Source organism: Pelecanus crispus, chromosome 1 (genome assembly GCF_030463565.1).
Source record: "Pelecanus crispus isolate bPelCri1 chromosome 1, bPelCri1.pri, whole genome shotgun sequence".
Classification (NCBI taxonomy): domain Eukaryota; kingdom Metazoa; phylum Chordata; class Aves; order Pelecaniformes; family Pelecanidae; genus Pelecanus; species Pelecanus crispus.
Genome location: NC_134643.1, coordinates 82117552 through 82138070, shown reverse-complemented (window position 1 = coordinate 82138070; position 20519 = coordinate 82117552). Strand labels below are relative to the sequence as shown.

Here is a 20519-nt window from a genome sequence, read left to right as displayed (position 1 = left end):
AGTGAGAGAGGGAAGTAAACGTTCCAGGCAGAGTGGGAATACACAGCCAGGCTTTGCCTGCTGATGGATGGTTCTGCACAGTCATGGTACCTCTGGAAGAGGCACACGTACGGTTCCTCTGTTAAGGCTTTCCTGCTGCCCCTTAGCACCTCCCCATCTCATGCAACAAATGCTGCTTTCTGAGAATTGGTACAGGTACCGATGCCTACAACAGTGCATGTAAATTAAATATATAATGTTCTTCTTCCAGGTGGATTTGCTGAGTTCTCCAGCTCTTTCCCCGGTCTCTGTGAAGGAAAATCCACGCTTGTCCCTACTTGCATTTCTCAACCCTGCCTACCCGTCTCCAACATTGGCCCAACCAGAATCCTGCCTCATCTCTACCTTGGGTGTCAGCGGGATGTCCTCAACAAGGTGAGCATTCCGAGTGTCATGTTGTTTACATGGATGAGTGTATAAACTCCATGTGTCTTTGTCCATGCTTCTACCATACTGCATCATTACAGCTATAAAACATCTCAAGTAGATACAGATAATGGCTGTCTGTGCATAAGCCATGGAAAGCTATGTGAGAACTAATGACCATATAATTAATCCACGTGTCATGTAATATGAAACTTGGTTTCCTCTCTCCTTTATCTCAGAGAAGATGATACGGTATCTTCCTCAGTAACCTATCAACCAACAGCAAACTCTCAAATCTGCCATTATAGCTAGTGAGGTAGTTTCTTGTTTATAGCTCTGACTGGTTTGTTTTGACAAGTTCTGGATGGTAATATATTAATGGTTACAGTAGGACAAAGGAAGATTGTCTGGTTTTTAGTATTTCCTTCAAGTGCTGGAAAAAATAACACTTAAATACCATGAATTGTATAGTGAGGGACTACTGCAAACAAATCTTTGTACACCTAATAAAATGTTCAGACCTGGACAATCAGTGGGGTCACTTAAAATGAGTTTTTATGGTAGCACTGCACTAAGAAACTTTTACTGTTTCTAAATACATGTGCATTTAAACATATGCATTTAATAATTTCTGTTCCTAAAGAATAGCCCAGGACATTTTGGTATACTTAAAACAGTCAGCAAAGTCATCAAATATAGCACTTGCAGGGTGCTGGACTATCAGATGTCTAGAAGAGTTTGTCTCAAATGGCTACAGATCTGTATTCCTATATATATCCACAGATGTTTGTCTCCATGAGGAGACCAGCTCATACTGCTTACAGTCTACATCCTGGCTGCCTTCACAAGGGAATTATTACTGCTGCTGCATGCGTCCTCTTGCCTCCCATGTTATCTGGCAGTCCTATTTATTAGTTCAATCTCCAACAGCCTTCATGAGCTGTCATTAAATACATGGATGGGGGAGAGGGGAGGAGTGCTTCACCCTAACATATTGCCTTAATTATGTGCAAGGCTTATGTGTATGGTTTTTATGCATGTATAAAGCTTAAGACAGGAACTATCCTAATAATGTCCTGTAACTGGATCAAATTCATATACTTGCACCATTATCATAATTTTCGCTGGTTTTTTCTACTTTTCGTTCCATCCCAGTCTGGCCATTAATAGGCTATTTTTGGATGTTTCACAATTGTTATAAGGGGATTTCTGAGAGGCAAGCAATCATGTAGAAGGTAACTGTGCTTTAATAGAGCACACAGGAAAAATCTTTGTACGGAGGGTAGTCAGCAGTCATTGTATTTACTTTGTCCTTTAAAATCTTCCGTGTCTTTATTGCCAGGCAGCAAGTCAGCAATTCAAACTTGATTCACTTGTGATGGATGTCAAAGCAGCTTATTACTTTTCCTACCACAAAAGTAATTTGTGGTCCCCAGACAAAAGACAGCAGGAACTAAGTAATTAAAAAAAAAAAAAAATTTCCTTGCTTTAAATGGTACGGTATTAGAAAGATGCTTTTATGCTCTTTGTTTCAATGTGTGAATGGCAAGTGCTATCCTAGGTCACAGTGGGAGTGAGGGGGTAACTTGTTCTCCTCGTTCTCCTCCAGGGCTGGGGATGTGCTATTTCGTTTGGGATGTGACTGGAACTCCAGCACTGTGGCTCTTTAGTGAATAATCCCAGAGGGATGAAAGAGGCTGTTCCCTTTCCTTGGCAGTAAATCGGTGGCTATGAATAGGTGTTGGGCACAGGCACAGTGTGTGCGCCTCACCAGGAAAGGAATCCAAGTGGTAGCAGTGGTCAGGAATTTCATTATAGGGCTGGAGGAGGCTAAAACCACAACTACTACTGGTGAGCCCTGAGTGTGGCAGAGCTGTCTACAGGTGTATTTGGTTTGCATGGCAAGGTTTTGGCGGGGGTGGAGGGGGGCTACAGGGGTGGCTTCTGTGAGAAGCTCCTAGAAGCTTCTCCCATGTCCAACAGAGCCAATGCCAGCCAGCTCCAAGACAGACCTGCCACTGGCCAAAGGTGAGCCTATCAGCAATGGTGGTAGCACCTCTGGGGTAACATATTTAAGAAAGGGAAAAAGTTACTGTGCAACACCAGTTGCAGCCGGAGAGGGGAGTGAGAATATGTGAGAGGAACAACCCTGCAGACACCAAGGTCAGTGAAGAAGGAGGGGCAGGAGGTGCTCCAGGTGCCGGAGCAGAGATTCCCCTGCAGCCCGTGGTGAAGCCCATGGTGAGGCAGGCTGTGCTCCTGCAGCCCATGGAGGCCCACAGGGGAGCAGAGATCCACCTGTAGCCTGGGGAGGACCCCACGCTGGAGCAGGTGGATGTGCCCAGAGGGGGCCGTGACCCCGTGGGAAGCCCACACTGGAGCAGGCTCCTGGCAGGACCTGTGGACCCGTGGAGAGAGAGGAGCCCACGCTGGAGCAGGTTTGCTGGCAGGACTTGTGACCCATGGGGGACCTACGCTGGAGCAGTCTGCTCCTGAAGGACTGCACCTCATGGAAGGGACCCACGCCGGAGCAGTTCTTGAAGAACTGCAGCCCATGGGAAGCACTCATGTTGGAGAAGTTCGTGGAGGGCTGTCTCCCATGTGAGGGACCCATGCTGGGGCAGGGGAAGAGTGTGAGGAGTCCTCCCCTTGAGGAGGAAGGAGTGGCAGAGACAACGTGTGATGAACTGACCGCAACCCCCCTTCCCTGTTCCCCTGCACCGCTCTAGGGGAGGAGGCAGAGAAAATCAGGAGTGAAATTGAGCCCAGGAAGAAGGGAGGGGTGGGGGGAAGGTGTTTTAAGATTTGGTTTTATTTCTTGTTATCCTACTCTGATTTGATTGGTAATAAATCAAATTAATTTCCTCAAGTCAAGTCTGTTTTGCCCATGATGATCATTGGTTAGCAATCTCCTTGTCCTTATCTCGACCCACGAGCCTTTTGTTGTATTTTTCTGCCCCTGTCCAGTTGAGGAGGGGACATGATAGCGTGGCTTGGTGGGCACCTGGCATCCAGCCAAGGTCAACCCACCACAACAGGAAGAGTTTAGACCTGGTGGTGGCTCTCTTGCCTATTAATCTACAATCTTGATATTATTTTGGCATGTGTCCATCAGACATCAGGAAGCACTGCAGCTGCAGATACTTCAGAATTAATGTAGGACCCCCAGGAGTTTGTCAGATATGTATTTCCTCACATATTCATGATCAAGGATTGCTGTGTTTTGGTGGTGGTGGGGTTTTTTTTTGTTTGTTTGGGGTTTTTTTTGTTTGTTTTGTTTTGTTTTTTTAATGGAGAACCACAAAAACAACAGCATACAAGCCACAGAAAGTTCAGTAAGTTCTTACTGCCTGGTGTTATCCTTGACAGTCAATGTTATGGAAGTTCTTTCATAGATGACTAAGGTACCTCTTAGGTTTCTTACCCATTTTAGGACAAATACACATCCTCTGATTTCAGATCTGCTTGTTGCTTATACCTTTTTCCTCTAACTTTGACGAAAGTAGGCAATGCTTTATTCTGAGCATGTCACTTATTTGCTGCATGGAAGTAGACCTTAGTGTCTTGGTAGCTTATCTTACCTCTTCAGTTTTGGTGACTGCCTGTGGAAAATCTGAAATGGCTTCCATATTTAATATTGGTACCTTTTCTAACCTAAAGAAGCTGTGGGAACAAATTAAGATTTCTGCCTCTTCATTTTCCCAACTATTGGCAGCTCCTGGTTTCCTGGGTTTAATCAGTTTCTTGATTCAACTCAAAGTTAGCGGTAGCTAGAGACCAGCATGCTAGAAACATGACTGGCAGATCTCTGCTGCTTGCTTTGCTTCTGGGGAGGCCTGGATCCTATGCAGGGGTATTGGGGGAGAGCAAGGAGGATGTCTCTTGCTACAGTGAGTGCCCAGAAATATTGGTACATGGTTAAGAAACCTGGGAAGTGAAGAACGTTCAAAAGAGGAGGGTGAGAAACAAAAACCAGGGATAAGTAGCAAAGTTTTTTTTTTCTCTGTTAGGACAGTCTAGGGGTTGCTAAGTGGTTACGTATGCATGCTCTGGTTTAATGGTCTTGCTGGTTTGTTGGCTACTGGAGACAAGGAGTCAGCCTTCTGTTAAGATTAGAATAGGATTTTTTTATTCAAGTCCAGATTTTTTAAAAATAATTTTCTGAAAAATTCTAGTAAGATTCCCCAGACTATTAAGATGTAGTTGTATACATTGACCTTATTTTTGCCTTCAAATGCTATCTGTGAGTTCCCCGATTCCTTTCATTTACCAGGCATACTCATTTCTCTGAAATTTAAATGTCTCAAATATCTGCAAAAAGAACTCTGAATCTGCACTGCTGTTCAACCTGATGATTTAAAGATGTGAATTTTCAGCATGTTTTATCAAGATGAGCTTATCTTTTCAGGATCTTTATAAGCTTATCTCTGAGTGCAGGGGTAGGGAAATGCTTGTCTTGTTGCAGGGCAATCTATATTCATGGCCTTTTAAGAATACTAACGTTATTTGCCATTAATACCTCTGCTGATAACACTTTATTTATGGAAGGTATGCAAACACAGATGCTTGGTTTGTGTCCTTTAGCAAAATTAATGATTACTTCAGAAAAGTCTTAGGCGTTTCTTTGTATTTTTACTTTACAGATTTCTTTCTAAATGCTTGATTCTGAAAATGTTCATAATACTTTTTTGCAGGGTTGAAATACTAAAAATTGCATAAAAGTTCTGACCTGGCATTTCCATGTGTTCTTTAGTAATTTGGTGATCAGTGCTGCTACTTTACCTAAATGCACATATTTACAAAATGCGGACTTTTTTCATGATTAACTACTTTATTTCACTCTGGCTAACAGAAAAGTTAATTTCAGTTTTTGGGTCCCAGTGTGTTATATTAGTGGCATCACCGAGAGGATACATATTTTGACAGGAGATCTTTGTTGATCTTTGGGAAAAAAAGACAAACTAAATTCTAACCTATACAGGACGGGAGTGACAGTTTTCTTAAAGGAAGTTAGTATAACAGAAAAAAAAAATCTATGTTGTGGTTGAAGGCCTGAACGAACCTCCTACTTACATCTCATGTTTTCTACCAGTATTTAAACTGTAAAACTTTCTGCTTTGCAACTTACATAACTATTCTCTTTCTTTTCTTCCAGACCTGGATTTTATTTCCTGGAACAAAATAACATTTTAGGGTGCCATTAATTTTCAGATTAAACAAGTCATAAAATATAAATAAGCTGACAAAAGAGCATTTACCTTCTTTTCACAAAGTTGTTAGTATTAGGATTTCTGGATCTTCCTCCCATCCTAATTCACTTCTTCCTCTTGGGTGCCTTACAATGAAGGCACTGTTATGGTTATTATATTGGAGAGTGTTGCACAGGGAATGATTGATACTTTAGAACAGAAGGAAGCATAACTTCTTTCTTTAGCCTTAGTCTCAACGACAAGCACTAACACATTTTTTTGGTGTTTTTTTGGCTCAGAGATTTCAGACTTGGCATCTGCAGCCTTCTCGTTCCCGTTTGAATAATCAATTCCACATCACAAACCTTGCATAACTGTGGAATCATGATGGCTGGACTATGCGGCCCACCAGTGCTCATGCTTTAAAAGAAATAATAAGGCTTTCCGTTCTTCTTCTAAATTCATCAGCCTCCCCTTAGCTATACTCTGAACAAACATGCATCATAGCAGTGCATTTGTTAGCGATACCTTCATCGCCTCCCTCCTTTATACATGACAATGTTCATGGCTCTGCATGTACTTTTGTACCGCTGTTCCAGTTGTTCCTTGCTGACCTTCAAGCACGAACAACAGTAGGCGTGAGGCATGTTCTCCATAGGAATAATTTGCAAGAACAGAAGAGGACATTTGGTTGAAGTTAATCGTGCTGTCTCCCTTATATCTAGCAGTCTGGAAAGAGTTTCATAGATGAACAAAAGTGAGACAAATGCAGCTCTCGGTGAGCCGGTTTGGGGGCAATGTTTCAACGTAGACATCTAAAGCAGTACTTACTTTATGGAAGTTGATGCTGAAGAGCTTGGGATCCTACAAGAGGAAAGCTGTGTAGCCCAGGACAGCGAGGCAGAGATGCTGGGGATTGGGGGGGTCTCCCTTGCACACGGAAGATACCGCAGGTCTAGCAGTAGTTAGTCCTCTATGCCGAGACCCCATTCCCAATACCCTCCCTCTCTGGATAATTCCAAATATTCCCGTACTTCCTTACAGTGCTCCTGCTTTTAAACTTTTAGGTGTATCGGTGTGTGAGAGCTAAATAGGAAAGTGCAACGGAGTCAGCTGTGAAAGGCATGCGGGGCTGAAGGGAGCTTGCTGGTTCAGGTGAGGAGATAGGAAGGAAGGGAGAGGGGGGGAAATCAGTGACATCAATGACAACAAATTCCAGTTTGAGAAGCTGAGCTTTACTGGGAGCGTGATGTAGGAAACTAGCAGGGTAAGAGGCAGTAAGGCTGAGAACTTATTTTGACACATCCAGCCTTTTTTCTCTTTTCTTTTTCTCTCTTTTCTTTTTCTCTTTCCTTTCTCTATTTACCATTGTTGCAAATTATATTTCTGGTGATTTGCTTTGCAAGTAACTGGTCATCTCCTGTTCCCCTTGAATGGGTAATTTTATGATATAATGTTATGTTCATTAGTTTAAGGTGCCCACACCTTCATGCACCTCTGAATGTGCTTTTGTGAGGGACTTTGGATGAAGGTTTGGAGGAGCTGCTCATTTTGCTCCAGGCAACAAAATTCAGCTCGCTAGCAGAGATTCATGTAAATTCCCTGTTTAAAATGCAGCCAGTAGCAGTTGTATACACTTGCTTCTGTAAATGACTGAGGTAGATTCCCTTCTCCTCTGCAGTCCTTTGTTCTCACTGAACATTTAATTTGTGCATGCATATATGTGTGTGTGTGTGAGTAGTCATCCCTTCTATATACGCACTATAACATACATGTGGTGTACCTGTATACTAAATATCACACATTATTTAAACTGTTCTGATTTGAACAATATAGAGTTCTGGCTCTTCAGCTAACTAGCCCATATCCCTGTTTCTCTTCACCAAAACGTCTTTACACATGCAGAAAAAAATACATATGGGGAAGAAGCGATCATTTGTCTTCACGACTGTATTTTCATACTGGTAGTCCTCCAGCTGAAATCTGCAGCGTAAGAATTCTTTCTTGCCACTGCTCCCATGGATTGACATAACTTTTCCTTTTTATATCATTGCTATAAAAGCAACAGGATTAAAATCGGGGGGGTGGGGGTGGGGGTTGGCTTTTTTTCTGTTTCAGTTTAGTTTCGTACATTAGTTTCCATAGAAATCTGGCCAAAAGCTCCCCAATGTTTGTATTCAGTGTAACTACTGTCCAAGCATAGTATTGCATGTCACTTACTGCCAAATCATATCTGAACCAGAAAAGTTGTTCGATCAGTATTACTCCAACCTGCCTAACTGCTTTTCTGTGTCAAGATGCTTACTTGCAGGAGACTGGATGGTTTTGGTTGAGCCATCTCTAGTTTTCTAGTACTTGTTTCACATGTTTTGGCACTAAGGTACCTACTGCATCAGACACCACTTTGCACAACTCTCAATACAAAGAGTATGGCAAGGTGCCGAAAAGAGGTGTCTCTTAATTTGCAATCATGAAAATTGACTTATTTAAAAAGCCCAGTTGACTCTTATACTTTGAATCTCTTTGCTTGTTGCTGCGATAATCTCTGAGGTGCAAGAGGAGTGAAGACTGACAACTGAAATACGAGCAACTAAATCGTAACCCACAAAGCGGAACTCCTGTAAAGCTGCAGTTAGTGCTGTGTGAAAATGGTCTAATTCAAGGTCTTCAGCTCTTACTCAGCTCTTTCTCTCAAGGTTTTGAGTGAGTTTTACACGTTGCCTTAGAAACAAGGAAGTCCCGGACGCTTTAAGAGGTGACTGCAGGAGGCATTGGTTTCATTTCGCATTTCTCACCAGTATCCGTGATGGGGCAACCTCAGTCTTAGATACGTGATCCAGAAAACGTGTATTCAAGTCAGCAAACTACATGTGGAAACTGCTTGGTTATGCTGTCAGCTTGCAAAGTGGGAATTTAAACCAAAAGGCAAAATATTCATTCTCTTGGAAGTGATGCTTCAGAGTAGCAGAAGGTATTCTACCATTATTTCTGTTGTTAACTTTGTTTGTGTGGGCTTTGCAGTCCATACGTTATTTGGACACACTGGATGTGTCGCTAAAGTTGTTTGAAGAATTACAAGCTGAGGAATTCTTTTTTTCAAAAAAGAATGCCCCTAGTAAAGCTAGAGCAATTCCAACATGAATTCCAGTTTGGGTTTTAGCTTTATGATGTGCTTTGGGTTCATAGTTTCTTTGTAACATGCCAAAGGTACCATTTGACTTCTCTAGGCTTAATCTTTCTCTCTTTCCTAGGAGCTGATGCAGCAGAATGATATTGGCTACGTCCTAAATGCCAGCAATACTTGTCCAAAGCCTGATTTTATTCCAGAATCCCATTTCCTGAGAGTGCCTGTGAATGACAGCTTTTGTGAGAAAATTTTGCCTTGGTTGGATAAATCAGTTGATTTTATAGGTGAGAAGAAAATTTGAATTCTCTCTAGAACAGTTTCTGGATTCTTTTGTGTGTCTGCCTTGCTGGTTTGGCTGGAGAAGACCTGAATGCCTTCTGGGTGGTATGAAAATACCCTAAGGATCTATGTACATGATCACCATCGCTTTAGGAGCACAGAAGCAAAATAACGTAGGGAGATTCTGCCACTGCGTGTTCCAGCACTTACGGAACAAAGACACTTTTTAAGAGCACAACTCTGCTTTCTGGCAACCTAGCAGATGCCTGATACACGCCTGTAGAGAGCGAATTAGACAATCGGACATACAGATCCTGTCTTTAGCTTTGAGAAGTGAGCTAGCCAAATTTGAGCTGGCCAAATTGTTCCATCATGAATGCTTACTTTTTACTTGCACATAAAATTAGAAACAATCACCTTTCCCAGACATCTAAATAGGGTTGTTTATGTGCACATTAAAATGCGGTATGCTGTAACTGCAGTATATTTCCTGTGTGTAGTCACATGCTTTTTCTATACTCAATGCTATACAGTGCTAGAGAAAATAAGTGATTTTTGTTTAAAGCTTCCATGAGATTTGCAATTAGCCATTAATTTGGAAGTTTTGAACAATTTTAAATAACATTGCTTTCTTTGCAAACTTTTTATCGTGGTATAATGCTGTTGAGTGTGACACTTGCCAATTTCTTTGCTATGCAGAAAAAGCAAAAGCATCAAATGGCCGAGTGTTAGTGCACTGTTTAGCTGGAATATCTCGCTCCGCCACAATCGCTATTGCATATATCATGAAGAGAATGGATATGTCCTTAGACGAAGCTTACAGGTAAGGAGAAAATTTCCCTTCGTGTTAATTCTTGTGCCTGTTGGCTTGTTTTTAAGGTGAAGAATAAAAGGTTATATGACCAAGGGTAGAAGCAGACATCTTACTTTATCCGGTAGTTCACTGGCCTCTGCACACTCCTATTTTAAATGTAGACTTCCTCCATAAACAAATCAGTGGTGTTGCGTAGACATCACACACCTAATACTAATTCCCCACCTGCAAAATGCTGATGTTGGTCTTTGCTCTGAGTAGGCAAATACTTGGAATTTAAACTGCTTATTATTAAATGTGTGTGTATGTACATGCATACACGCACACAGCTATAGCACGAATACAACAATACCTTGTAAGTCAGAGAGAGAATGGAATGGACAGGGTTAAAGAAAGAGAACTGAGATTATTTATAATCACGCTTACGACAGATGCTAGGCTGGAGCTCTTGACTTCAGTTTGGTATTTGGTAATGCTCTCAAAGAACTGCCGCAGGTGAAATGTCTAGGAATTAAGAAAGCTTCTTTGTTGCTATTAAACTCAAGTGGAAAGTATTTTGAAGTGTTGGCTCTTTGTGGCATCAGGGAATTTTTGTGGGACCACCCTCCCACACCCCCCCTTTTTTAACCTTTCAAATCCCATGTTTCTGTACTTGGATTGTGAACACTTTACTAGATTCCAGGTGGCTTGGTTGCATTTACCATGACTTCCCTATTTCATTTAACAACCTCCTTTGTTGAAAATTATTGTTTTCTTTTTGATGGGCTTTATATGCTAGCTGGCACAGCTGACGCATCGCTGTAGCGTGCGTGGTGCAGAAGCAATTTGAACAATTGCGCTGGAGCAGGTGGAGAAGAGTACCTTCCGAATCGCTACTGTGTTTGCTACTACTATCTCTAAAACACTGATGAGGACAGAAAGATGAACATTTGATATTCCTTTGTGGCGAGTGATTGCCATGGGGCATTTTCTTTTAAGCTGATGAACGTGATTATGTATGCAGTGAAAAAAGTGCATGTAAGAGGTGCCTGAACTACAACCATCCCATGGTCTTTAGAAATTTTCCATGGTTTCTTACTAGAGCCTGCTGACAGTTTGGTGTTGAACAGTAATTTCAACACGTAGGGGGAAACAGGTTTGGTTAAGAGGCGTAGACAAAAGTTACATGTATAGATAATATGGATGAATTAGTGGATGTGGATGGATACTGTGCAAGGTATGAGCTTGATTCACTAAAAAAACCTGTCTGGGCTCAGGCTGTAGTGGTCTGGAGGTTAAGCTGTCAAGTACTCAACACTGTTAAGATGCACATGCTTCAGGGGACTTCTAAAGTGCTGCTTCTAAATTCCTCTGTGAAATCTCTGCCTTAAATTCTAGTTTGTTTCTTAACTAGAAGTGTCAACTGAGTGAAGGATTAATCATCCTAGGCCTTTTTTCTTTGCACTGTTAATACTGAACAACTGCTGTGAAATATAGATTATATTTTGCTGTATTTCCTTTGATATGGCTTAGTGAGAACAGCCTGCAGCACGTTTCACTCATTGGTTTGGGGTCTCTTGTTGGCAAAGCTTGAAAGAACAATACTTTTCTCTGAGTTAATGGAAGTCATTAGATAAAATGCTTGTCTGACGCTGTTACAAAAATAAAAAGGTGACACTGTTACTTGAAGTGCAAGATCTGAGGAAATAAACGGTTTTAATCTTTTCTTTTGTATAATGGATGATACAAGGGAAACAAACATCAAAATTAAATGTTATACATATTTTCCAATTGGAAAAAAGAGTGTGCATTTTGAAATGAAAAAGTTTGCAAAGCCTTAAAACTTGTTGGAGGGATCCGTCAGACTTTCTTGAACTAGCTTGTCATTTTTTAAAAAGCTAGTTTTACATTTAGGACTGCCCAATATTTTGGGGTGAGACAAGGAGAAAGTGGAAGGGAGAGGCTTCCAGAACACAGGCCAGAAACGGCAGTGTTGACCAGAAGGATCTTGCTTTAAATAGTAAATCCAATAACAAGTACAACTAGCTTTGACTGGAAAAGAATGAATGAAGACTTTATCAATTCTTGTGAGCGAATTGCTTACACTGGAATAAAAGCCCTCCAGTTCAGTGCTAGATTGACCTAAAGAATCTCTTCTGAGGTGACTTAACTATTTTTTCTCCATTTGGCAGTGATGGCACTTCATGGTGGAAGTTTCCACTATCACTTCACACAAGCTGATCTTCCAGGTCATCATGTCGGCTCGACTATTCATACTATTATTTGGTTTTTGGCAACTTTAAAAAAAAAAAAAAAAGCAAGTTTTGTTTGGTATTTTTCATGTGCTTGGTTGCATTTGTGCTAGTGTATACATATATGCACAAGTACACCTTCAAATTTTTTCATGCTGTTTTTAATGACTGGACGCTCACCTTCCGTACACAGCCCCAGAGATAATTTTTTTGCTTTTAATAATACTTAATTTTCCCAGTGATACATTATATGTGTGTTTGGCTCTTCAAGGTTTCTTTCCTCATTAATTCCCTTGTCATCTGGTACCTTCATAGTTCCAGGAATGGTTTAAAAAAAAAAAAAAAGAGGAAGGGTTTGGGCAGCTTTCTGTTTTACAGCCTGTAAAAAGCGAAGAGTACTTATTTAGCTATATCGCAAATCAGACAGGTAGGCCGTACTGCTTTTGTATTTAACTTTGAAGTATATGACATGACTTCTAATACTTAAGTCTTTCATACACTTAGAGTCCTGGTTCAGGAAAACATTTTAAGTATGCATTGCACCTTGTCCATATTCAACTGAATATGTAAGTGCATGCTTAGACTGGCACGTGTATGTGAGTCGGGCTGCTTCCTACCGGACTCGAAAATAGGTTAACTTTTCCAGTGATTTGGCAATACTGTTGCCCTTACTGCTGAACACCTACAGAGCTGGAGAGAACGTTTTTGTTTTAATGCTGCATTTGCTCCTTTCTGTTTTTCTTTTTGATGATCATTATCAGCGGTCAATACCAATGTATGGTAGAAATCACCGGCATTTGCTGTATAAGGTCAGCATATATCAGAGCACTTTGTCTTGCCTGACAAAGATAAGCAGGGTAGGAAGCACTCACTGCAGTAACAGCGGCATGAGAGAGGTGAAAGGACTGCGGGGTTTCGTCCCTTTGAGCAGTGGGGAAGGTGGTCTGCTTTCTGCAGTGCAGGGGAGGCTAAGGTCTCCTGGCTGGAGCTCTCATGCTTTTCATGCAGAACTTGAGGAGCTCTTACCTCTGGTCAAAAACCGAGGTAGCAGAGATCCCACTGGTGAAATGAAATTTCAAGCATTGGAACAGGCTGCCCAGAGAGGTGGTGGAGTCACCATCCCTGGAGGTGTTCAAAAAACAGGTAGATGTGGCACTTCGGGACATGGTTTAGTCTAGTCTACCCTTGATTGGTTTAGTGTGGACTTGGTAGTGTTGGTTAATGGTTGTACTGGATGATCTTCAAGGTCTTTTCCAACCTAAATGATTCTGATTCTATGATTCTATAAATAAGGAAAATTAGTCCCTCAAATCTTGTGGACATCATAAAGAGGTAAAAAGAATGGTGCTTCCCCCCCCCCCCCCCCCCCCCCCCCTTTTAGCCACCTTTAAGTAAGCTACAGAGAGAATTTGAGAGCATCCGGCATTATCTTGCTTAAAAGCTGCCTTTTTTTTTTCTTTTCCCCCCCATCCATATTTCCTGTGCTTGACTGAACCTCAGTCCAGGCATCCTGACAAGTTCAGAATAGGCTGTTAGCATTCACAACAATCACTCTAGGGCTATCTCAGGTCTGAGCAGCAGGTCCTTAAATTAATTCTTGTTTTGTTTGTCCCCTCTTTCTAGATTTGTGAAAGAAAAAAGGCCAACCATTTCTCCCAACTTCAACTTCCTGGGCCAGCTTTTGGACTTTGAGAAAAAGCTCAAGAACCAGAGCGGTCAGCCTGGACATATTAGTAAGCTGAAACTTCTGCATTTGGAAAAAAGCAGCGAGCACGTGCTGATCCCCGAAGGTGGGCAGAGCAGCCTTTCCGCTAACCAGCTCTGCATTACCGCTACCTCCGAGATCGTCGAGCAGAAGCCGACGGACTGCGGCAGCGCACCCTGTGGGCACTTGTCCCCTCTGGAAGATGGCCCACTGGTGCAGGGCATAAATGGACTGCACGTCTCCCTAGATAAGGTGGAGGATAGCAACCGGCTGAAGCGCTCCTTTTCTTTGGATATCAAATCTGTATCCTACTCGGCGAGTAGCAACTGTGTGACTGCATCGGTTCAGGGCTTTGCCTCCTCCGAAGACACCCTGGAATACTACAAACACGCGACCGCTTTAGAGGGCGGCAGCAAGTTGTGTCAGTTCTCCCCTGTCCAGGAGGTCTCGGAGCAGACCCCAGAAACCAGCCCTGACAAAGAGGAGGCAAACCCTCCCAAGAAACCCCAGAGCACCTGGCAGCTGGACAGCCAGAGCAAGCGGCAACACCTGGGGAGAGCCAGCAGCAGTGCCACCACTCAGCGGTCGCTCCTGTACCCCCTCCACCGGAGCGGGAGCATGGAAGACAACTACCGAACAAACTTCTTGTTTGGTCTCTCCACCAGCCAGCAGCATCTGGCAAAGTCTGCTGCTGGGCTGGGCCTCAAAGGCTGGCACTCGGACATCTTGGCTCCTCAGACATCGGCTACGTCCCTTACCAACAGCTGGTATTTTGCAACCGAGTCCTCGCACTTCTACTCTGCCTCTGCCATCTATGGGAACAGCGCTGCTTACTCTGCCTACAGCTGCAGCCAGCTGCCCACGGGCTGTGACCAGGCCTGTGCTGTGCGCAGGAGGCCGAAGCAGGGCGATCGAGGTGACTCCCGGCGGAGCTGGCATGAGGAAAGCTCTTTTGAAAAGCAGTTTAAGCGCAGAAGCTGCCAGATGGAGTTTGGGGAGAGCATCATGTCAGACAACAGATCCAGAGAAGAACTGGGGAAAGTAGGCAGTCAGTCGAGCTTTTCGGGCAGCATGGAAATCATTGAAGTGTCTTGAGGGGCAGCAGGCTTGTGTGACTGTATCAGAGTTGCTTCCCCCTCCAGGCCGCTCCCCCAGTGTTTGAGAGGTCCCTGTCAATCTGAAAAGAACAAACTTCCTGCAAAAAGGTGTGTGTGGGGGGGAGAAATGGGAGGCTTCCATGTGAACGCAGTGACTAGATTAATACAGCAAAGAAACAAGTGAGCATCTGCCTGAGGAAACCGAGCACACCGCTGGGTTTTTCTCCTCCGCTTTCCTGGAGAAGGGCAGAACATTTCCAAGATCTTTCCCTGACAGAGGAAGCGGTTATATGCAATGGATTGCACATCCTTTCAGTGGTTTTTAAAAAAGAAGCTCTCTTGGTATCAAACCCTTTCTCTGGTTCCACTGAAACACGCTCCTACCCATCAAAGCTGGTTTTGTTCTCCCCTCCTCATGCCCCACGTCTTCACCAGTGCACCTTAGCCCTGACACTGAGCCAACCTCTGGAGGGAGACCTTCTTCCTGTAAGAAAGGAGACCGGGAGCGATTCCAAAGGACGTAGGGACTGGTTACAGCAAGGCTGGTCTGAATGCACAGTTCAGGCAAATGTAAATAGTGGTGTAACTATTGTTCTAATGGATAGGCTTTAGGTGATTTGCTAGAGAGCTGCTTCAGAGAAAAAAAAAAACCCAGTACCTCAAAAATATAAAAAATAAACTAGGGCTTTATGGCTGCCAGATGCTGGTAGTCAGTTCATAAGCAATGTGAACAAGTAATGACTAGCCACATTTGATTTTTTTTTTTTTTTAAAGCTGTCTACGCACAAGTGTTTCAGTTGGCTCAGCAGCAATTCTTAAAAGAGACGAATGAACCATACTTATGACTGTTTCCCCCTGTCTTTTGAAACATAAATAAGCAGTATTTCTATTTTTTTTTTTTTTTTTTTTTTATATTAAGCTGGCTTCTGGAAGAGGGGTAGCTGCTTTGGCTTCTAAGGTGTAACAGAGTGGTTAATTCTTAGGGTTACATGCAAGATCAGTGGCTGGTACAATACCCTACCATCCTGTTCTTGCCGATTGACAACTCAATAGATGGCTCTTGAAGGCTTTTGTTTTTTAAAGCTAGAAATGGGTTTCTGTCCTTAACTGAGCAGTACCATTACGGAACTCCTCTTCATATATGGTTCCAGTCACCTATGGGGTAGGGGCAATTCAGGTGGCTGGAGTTTTTTTCCATCCCAACATCCTCACTCAAAGCGTGGGGTCCTGGAGATAGAAGCTTCTCATTAGGTTTGTGACTTCACCTGAGAAAGAGAAGTCTGGCTGGCTGTCCAAGGAAGACAGAAGCATCCCATCTCATTGTGTGAAAGAAAGAGGCCTTAGGAAGAGACAGCTCTAATGGGAAGCCTGCTCACCTCCGGCACCCGTGGCTCCAAAGGCGCTTGGTCCTGGCTGTTGTCCTCTGTCCCAGCATGGGGGCTTAGTTTCCCAGCGTGCCGATGCGTGATTTGGCTGCAGACGCTTCTAGCTGTGCTGCTGCTGGCCGGTACCGCGCCCTCACCCTCACCACCCCAGGGAACACGCCAGCTCAAGGAGGTGTCACTTCCCTGCTGCCAGCGGGGCGTTTCATGGGAGATTAGGCACAGCCCCTCTTGTGTTGTTTTTGACAGCGAACCAGCTGCTTCCCCTCCAGCTTGCCATTCTTGCGGTACCTCGGCTGCCGCTGCTCAGATTGTTCTGCGTGCACGCGTTGCTGCAAGAGGTTTACGATCAGCGAGGGGTGGTACCAGAGGCACGGCGTAAAGCTTCATCCCTCCTGCTCCCGTGGGAGCTGCACGCATGTTATCTTGGTCTTCCCCAGCACCCCTCAGAACCCGTATTGGGGGGGGGGGGGGGGGGGGTGTGTGTGTGTGCAGGTGTGTGAATATATTGTTTTGTTCCATTTCAATGCAGGCAGCTGAAAACTGCAAATCAGATGTAACAAATACTTACCCCTGGCCAACAGCTTTAAAAAAAAAATTGTCAGCAGCAAACTGAAGCCCTAATTCAAGTCAGCAGCTTGGGTTATTTTTTTTTTTTTTTTACTGTAAGTTTAGCTAGTTTGTGACTCAAATCTCAGGTTTTACTATATTGAAAAGCGGAGAAGATTTTGTCATTGTTTTGTTTTGTGGCTAGGATGTGACTTTAATTTCCTACAGCAGACTGTTGAAAATAGCACTGAAAGCTACAGCATTGATTAACTTGATCCTAAAAAAGTGCAAAAGGCACAGAGAGAGGCGGCACCAGGAGTAACTGAACCCAGAGGCTGTGTTTGTGCTGTGTGGATGAGATGCTGGAAGAAGGGGCAGTCTGGGCAAGGTATAGGTTGACACCACACGGGAAAGCATGTCAGGTTTGGCTATTCATTAAACATACTGCCACTTGTCTCTGTTTACATATCAAGTGAAAGCAATTACATTACAACTATTTTCAGCGTATATACACACTCTGTGTGTGTATGTACGTATGTAAACCGTTTAGCAGTGCTCCTCTCAGCCAGATTTCAGTGAAAGCCCATGTCTTTGATTTAAATCAGTTAATGGGGGTTAACACAAATCAATCACTAGAGGCAGAAACAGAATCTTCCGGTCTTTTGTGCTCCTTCATGTGTGTGTTCTCCCCCTCTCTCTCTCTATACATACAAATATGCACATTTGGGTTTCGTTTGGTTAATTGTCTTCTGAGGAACTGAAATCTGGTCTTCTGTCTCCTTGTGATTTCCAATACACTACAGTCACTGAATGAATCAAAGCTGTAGGCTCAGTGTGTTTAGGGGACGGGTTCGTGTAGGAGGAAGCCTTAACCCCACGTCCTGTGCAGGATGGTGCCCTGTCTCCTATCTGAACTAGTGTCCTGTACCTGAACAATGCTGGAAATGGTTTTTAGAAGTTTGGAAAGCAAAAGTGGAGGATGCGAGGGGGGAAATGTGTATATGTTCAATATGAATATAATGTTCTTTGGTGTATGGCAAGCTGTTTAAATGGTTCAGAGAGATGTGAGTTTCTCATCTTGTTGTGTCATGAGCATTACCTGTATGTTACGATGAAATAAAATCAGAAATGGTACCTGTTGACATAGAACGGCTGAGGAAGGAGCCTGTGTGCCTCTGGCTGCGGAGTGTGCGTTACCTGCCTGCAGTACGACCTGCTCCCCAGCACCAGCGGGGGGCTCGTCCCCACTCTGTGTCCTCTGCAGATGCACGCCTTTTAATGAATGACACAGACTGGGTAGCTTTGGACTGCTCGGCACGAGCAGCAGTAATTTTACAGCGCCGGTAACAGTTTCAGTCTCTTACCTGTTCCTGTTTACCCCACCTCTTCTGCTCCCTTGAGTAGCAGCAGTGGCACTTCCCTGCATTAATGTCTTACAGCGTCTACTGCAGTTGTGAGTAAACTGTTCTCAAGGCAGCTGTGCTAGTCTTTCTGAAGCAAGTATTTCAAATTGATTAAGTTACCTAAGATGAGCACCATGGGTTTTTTTCTTGCCTCCCATACTACTTATTTGAAGAAGAATTTAATTACTTGTTTAAATACTTCTTTTGACTGATTCTGCCAGTCCTGAAGCATTCAGAGCAACAACTGATTGCCGAGGGAGGGGTATGCCCCTCATTGCTCCTTCAGAGCACAGTTTATACAAATGTAGCATGTATTAAAATTAAATCCTGCAGTAGAACATGGCTGCTAAGGTTATATACTTAAATATCCAAAGCTCAGACCTGTGAGTTTGTGTAATGGCATCTTGAAACTCAGGTCCAATAATAGAAGCATTTTTTCTTAAAAGATAATTTTAACACATAATCCCAGAAAGGGAAATGCAGAATCTTTGGCCTCTCCATCAGCCACAGCACAAGTAACGATCCGCAGGGGCTTCTATGGTTACTTCTACGAACAAGACGTACCGCCAGTACATAGAAAGATCGCATCCATTGTGCGGTAAAACAAGAACCATGCACAATACTAGACCTAAATGGCATCAGCTTGTTAGCTTCACTTGACGATCTTCTAAGATTTATCTGCTCGAGCTTCTGATCTCAGTAGGTCAGACTAGCTCTCGTATGAACTGCTTGTTCCCTTTAAGGGCTGGTTTTTGATGCATGCACTTTAGCTTTCACCTGTCCTCCTCTTGCTGGCTTTGCAGGACTTGCTCCACTCTTGTTACGCCATCTCTCTGCTCTCGCCCCTGCCAGTAGACAGCTCTGTGAAGAGACAGTCTAACTCCATCTCCAGTCAAAACCTGAGAGGCAACCGAAATGTCTTACACGTCATTTCCATTTCATTGACTGGCACTACTGGGAAGGGGTCCCTGAGGTCACTAGGCTCTTGATGTAACCATCACTGTTCCATTCCTAGAGCGAAGTGAACTGAAAACAGGGGAAACCTCCCCCAGCATGGATCAGGTAGCCCTGCCTGGTTTTGAGCGGGCTGGGGGGGTCAGGGCAGAGATGGGAGAAAGAGAGTAGAAATGTGAGAAGTATGTGAGCAGCTCTTTTTGGTAACTACATGCTCAGCGCCTAGCTGCTCCTTACACTTTGACTCACAGCCCAAGTTTCAAATTGATTTCTACCAGAAAGTGGTGGTATCAAAAACCCAAAATAGTGGCCTGGTGGTTCTCCTGGGGCAGCACTGGAGTCCTAATAACGTTGTTGCTGCCTCTTTTTAAAAAAAAATCTGAAATTAGTGAGATTCCACCAAACTCACCTACCTAGACATTTTATTTAGACAGCCATACCCTGACTAAACACCTAGCTAGCCTGTATTTGTTCTTAAAGTTTCTGAAATAAAAGTAGAGTTATTCTAGTACTTTTAGACATAGCTTTATAATACAATACCGCTGTTACACTATACACACAAAACCACAATTGGGAATTCAGGTAGAAGAATGGTGTTTATAATATATCAGCTTAGCCTGGCAAATGGCCTTTCCCTTTGAACTGTGCCTCCAGAGAACTTCTTGGCGCTCGGGCCCAAATGGTTGCTCTGAGGTAAACTGAAGCATTTCTGCTGTGAAGCCTTCAGCTAATTCTGTACTTTGAGAATATTAATGACAGTCGCTATAAATAGAAAAGGGAGCTATTTCTAGCCTTCTGCAAAACCCACCCCTCTGGGAAGGGGCTGCTTTCCTAGCATATCGAATGCTGTAAAACAGACATTTAGGGAACTGCCCTGCTGGAAGGGAATGCTTACTTTAAGGTGTGGATTTCAGCTGCTGTTTACAGGGACCCTCACCAAGCGCCACTGCTGTACAAAGCCGAAGTGCGATATATTACAGGCGACTCTGAGGCTGGGGCATCAGATCACTTAACAAAAAAAAAAAACACACAACAAAACAAATCAACCCCTTTACGTTTACACGTCTCTCTGTTCAGCACCCCTTGGGCAGTAGGTGAGAATCTGTCACCACTTTGCTTTCCCAGTGCCAGGAGAACAGCGTTCTCCTGCAGGTACTTTCACTTCATTCTCCTCTAAACCACTGATTTTCTCAGTTGATCAGCAGCTGCCCCTTGCTTTTTTAAAAACACAAAGTTTTGCTATCCACTTGCAGAAAGGTCATTGCTTGGTCTTTAACAACCCCTGTGACATTCCATTGAGCCTCCAGTATTGCTGCGCTTCTCAGTAGTTCAGCCTGCATCAGAATTAAGAGAACATAATCAAATGCTTCATTTGAACGTGACA

At 43.4% G+C, this 20519-nt stretch overlaps 1 protein-coding gene across 1 annotated transcript in view; it reads left to right on the top strand.

Moving 5' to 3' along the window:
• The window catches only part of DUSP16 (dual specificity phosphatase 16), a 31272-nt gene extending 16427 nt beyond the window's left edge, over positions 1 to 14845 (top strand). The window contains exons 3-6 of the mRNA XM_009491542.1: positions 251 to 414; positions 8846 to 9005; positions 9700 to 9823; positions 13669 to 14845. Coding sequence (XP_009489817.1) covers positions 251 to 414; positions 8846 to 9005; positions 9700 to 9823; positions 13669 to 14845 — 1625 coding nt within the window. The remainder of the gene's footprint in view (positions 1 to 250; positions 415 to 8845; positions 9006 to 9699; positions 9824 to 13668) is intronic.
• Positions 14846 to 20519: the final 5674 nt, after the last annotated feature.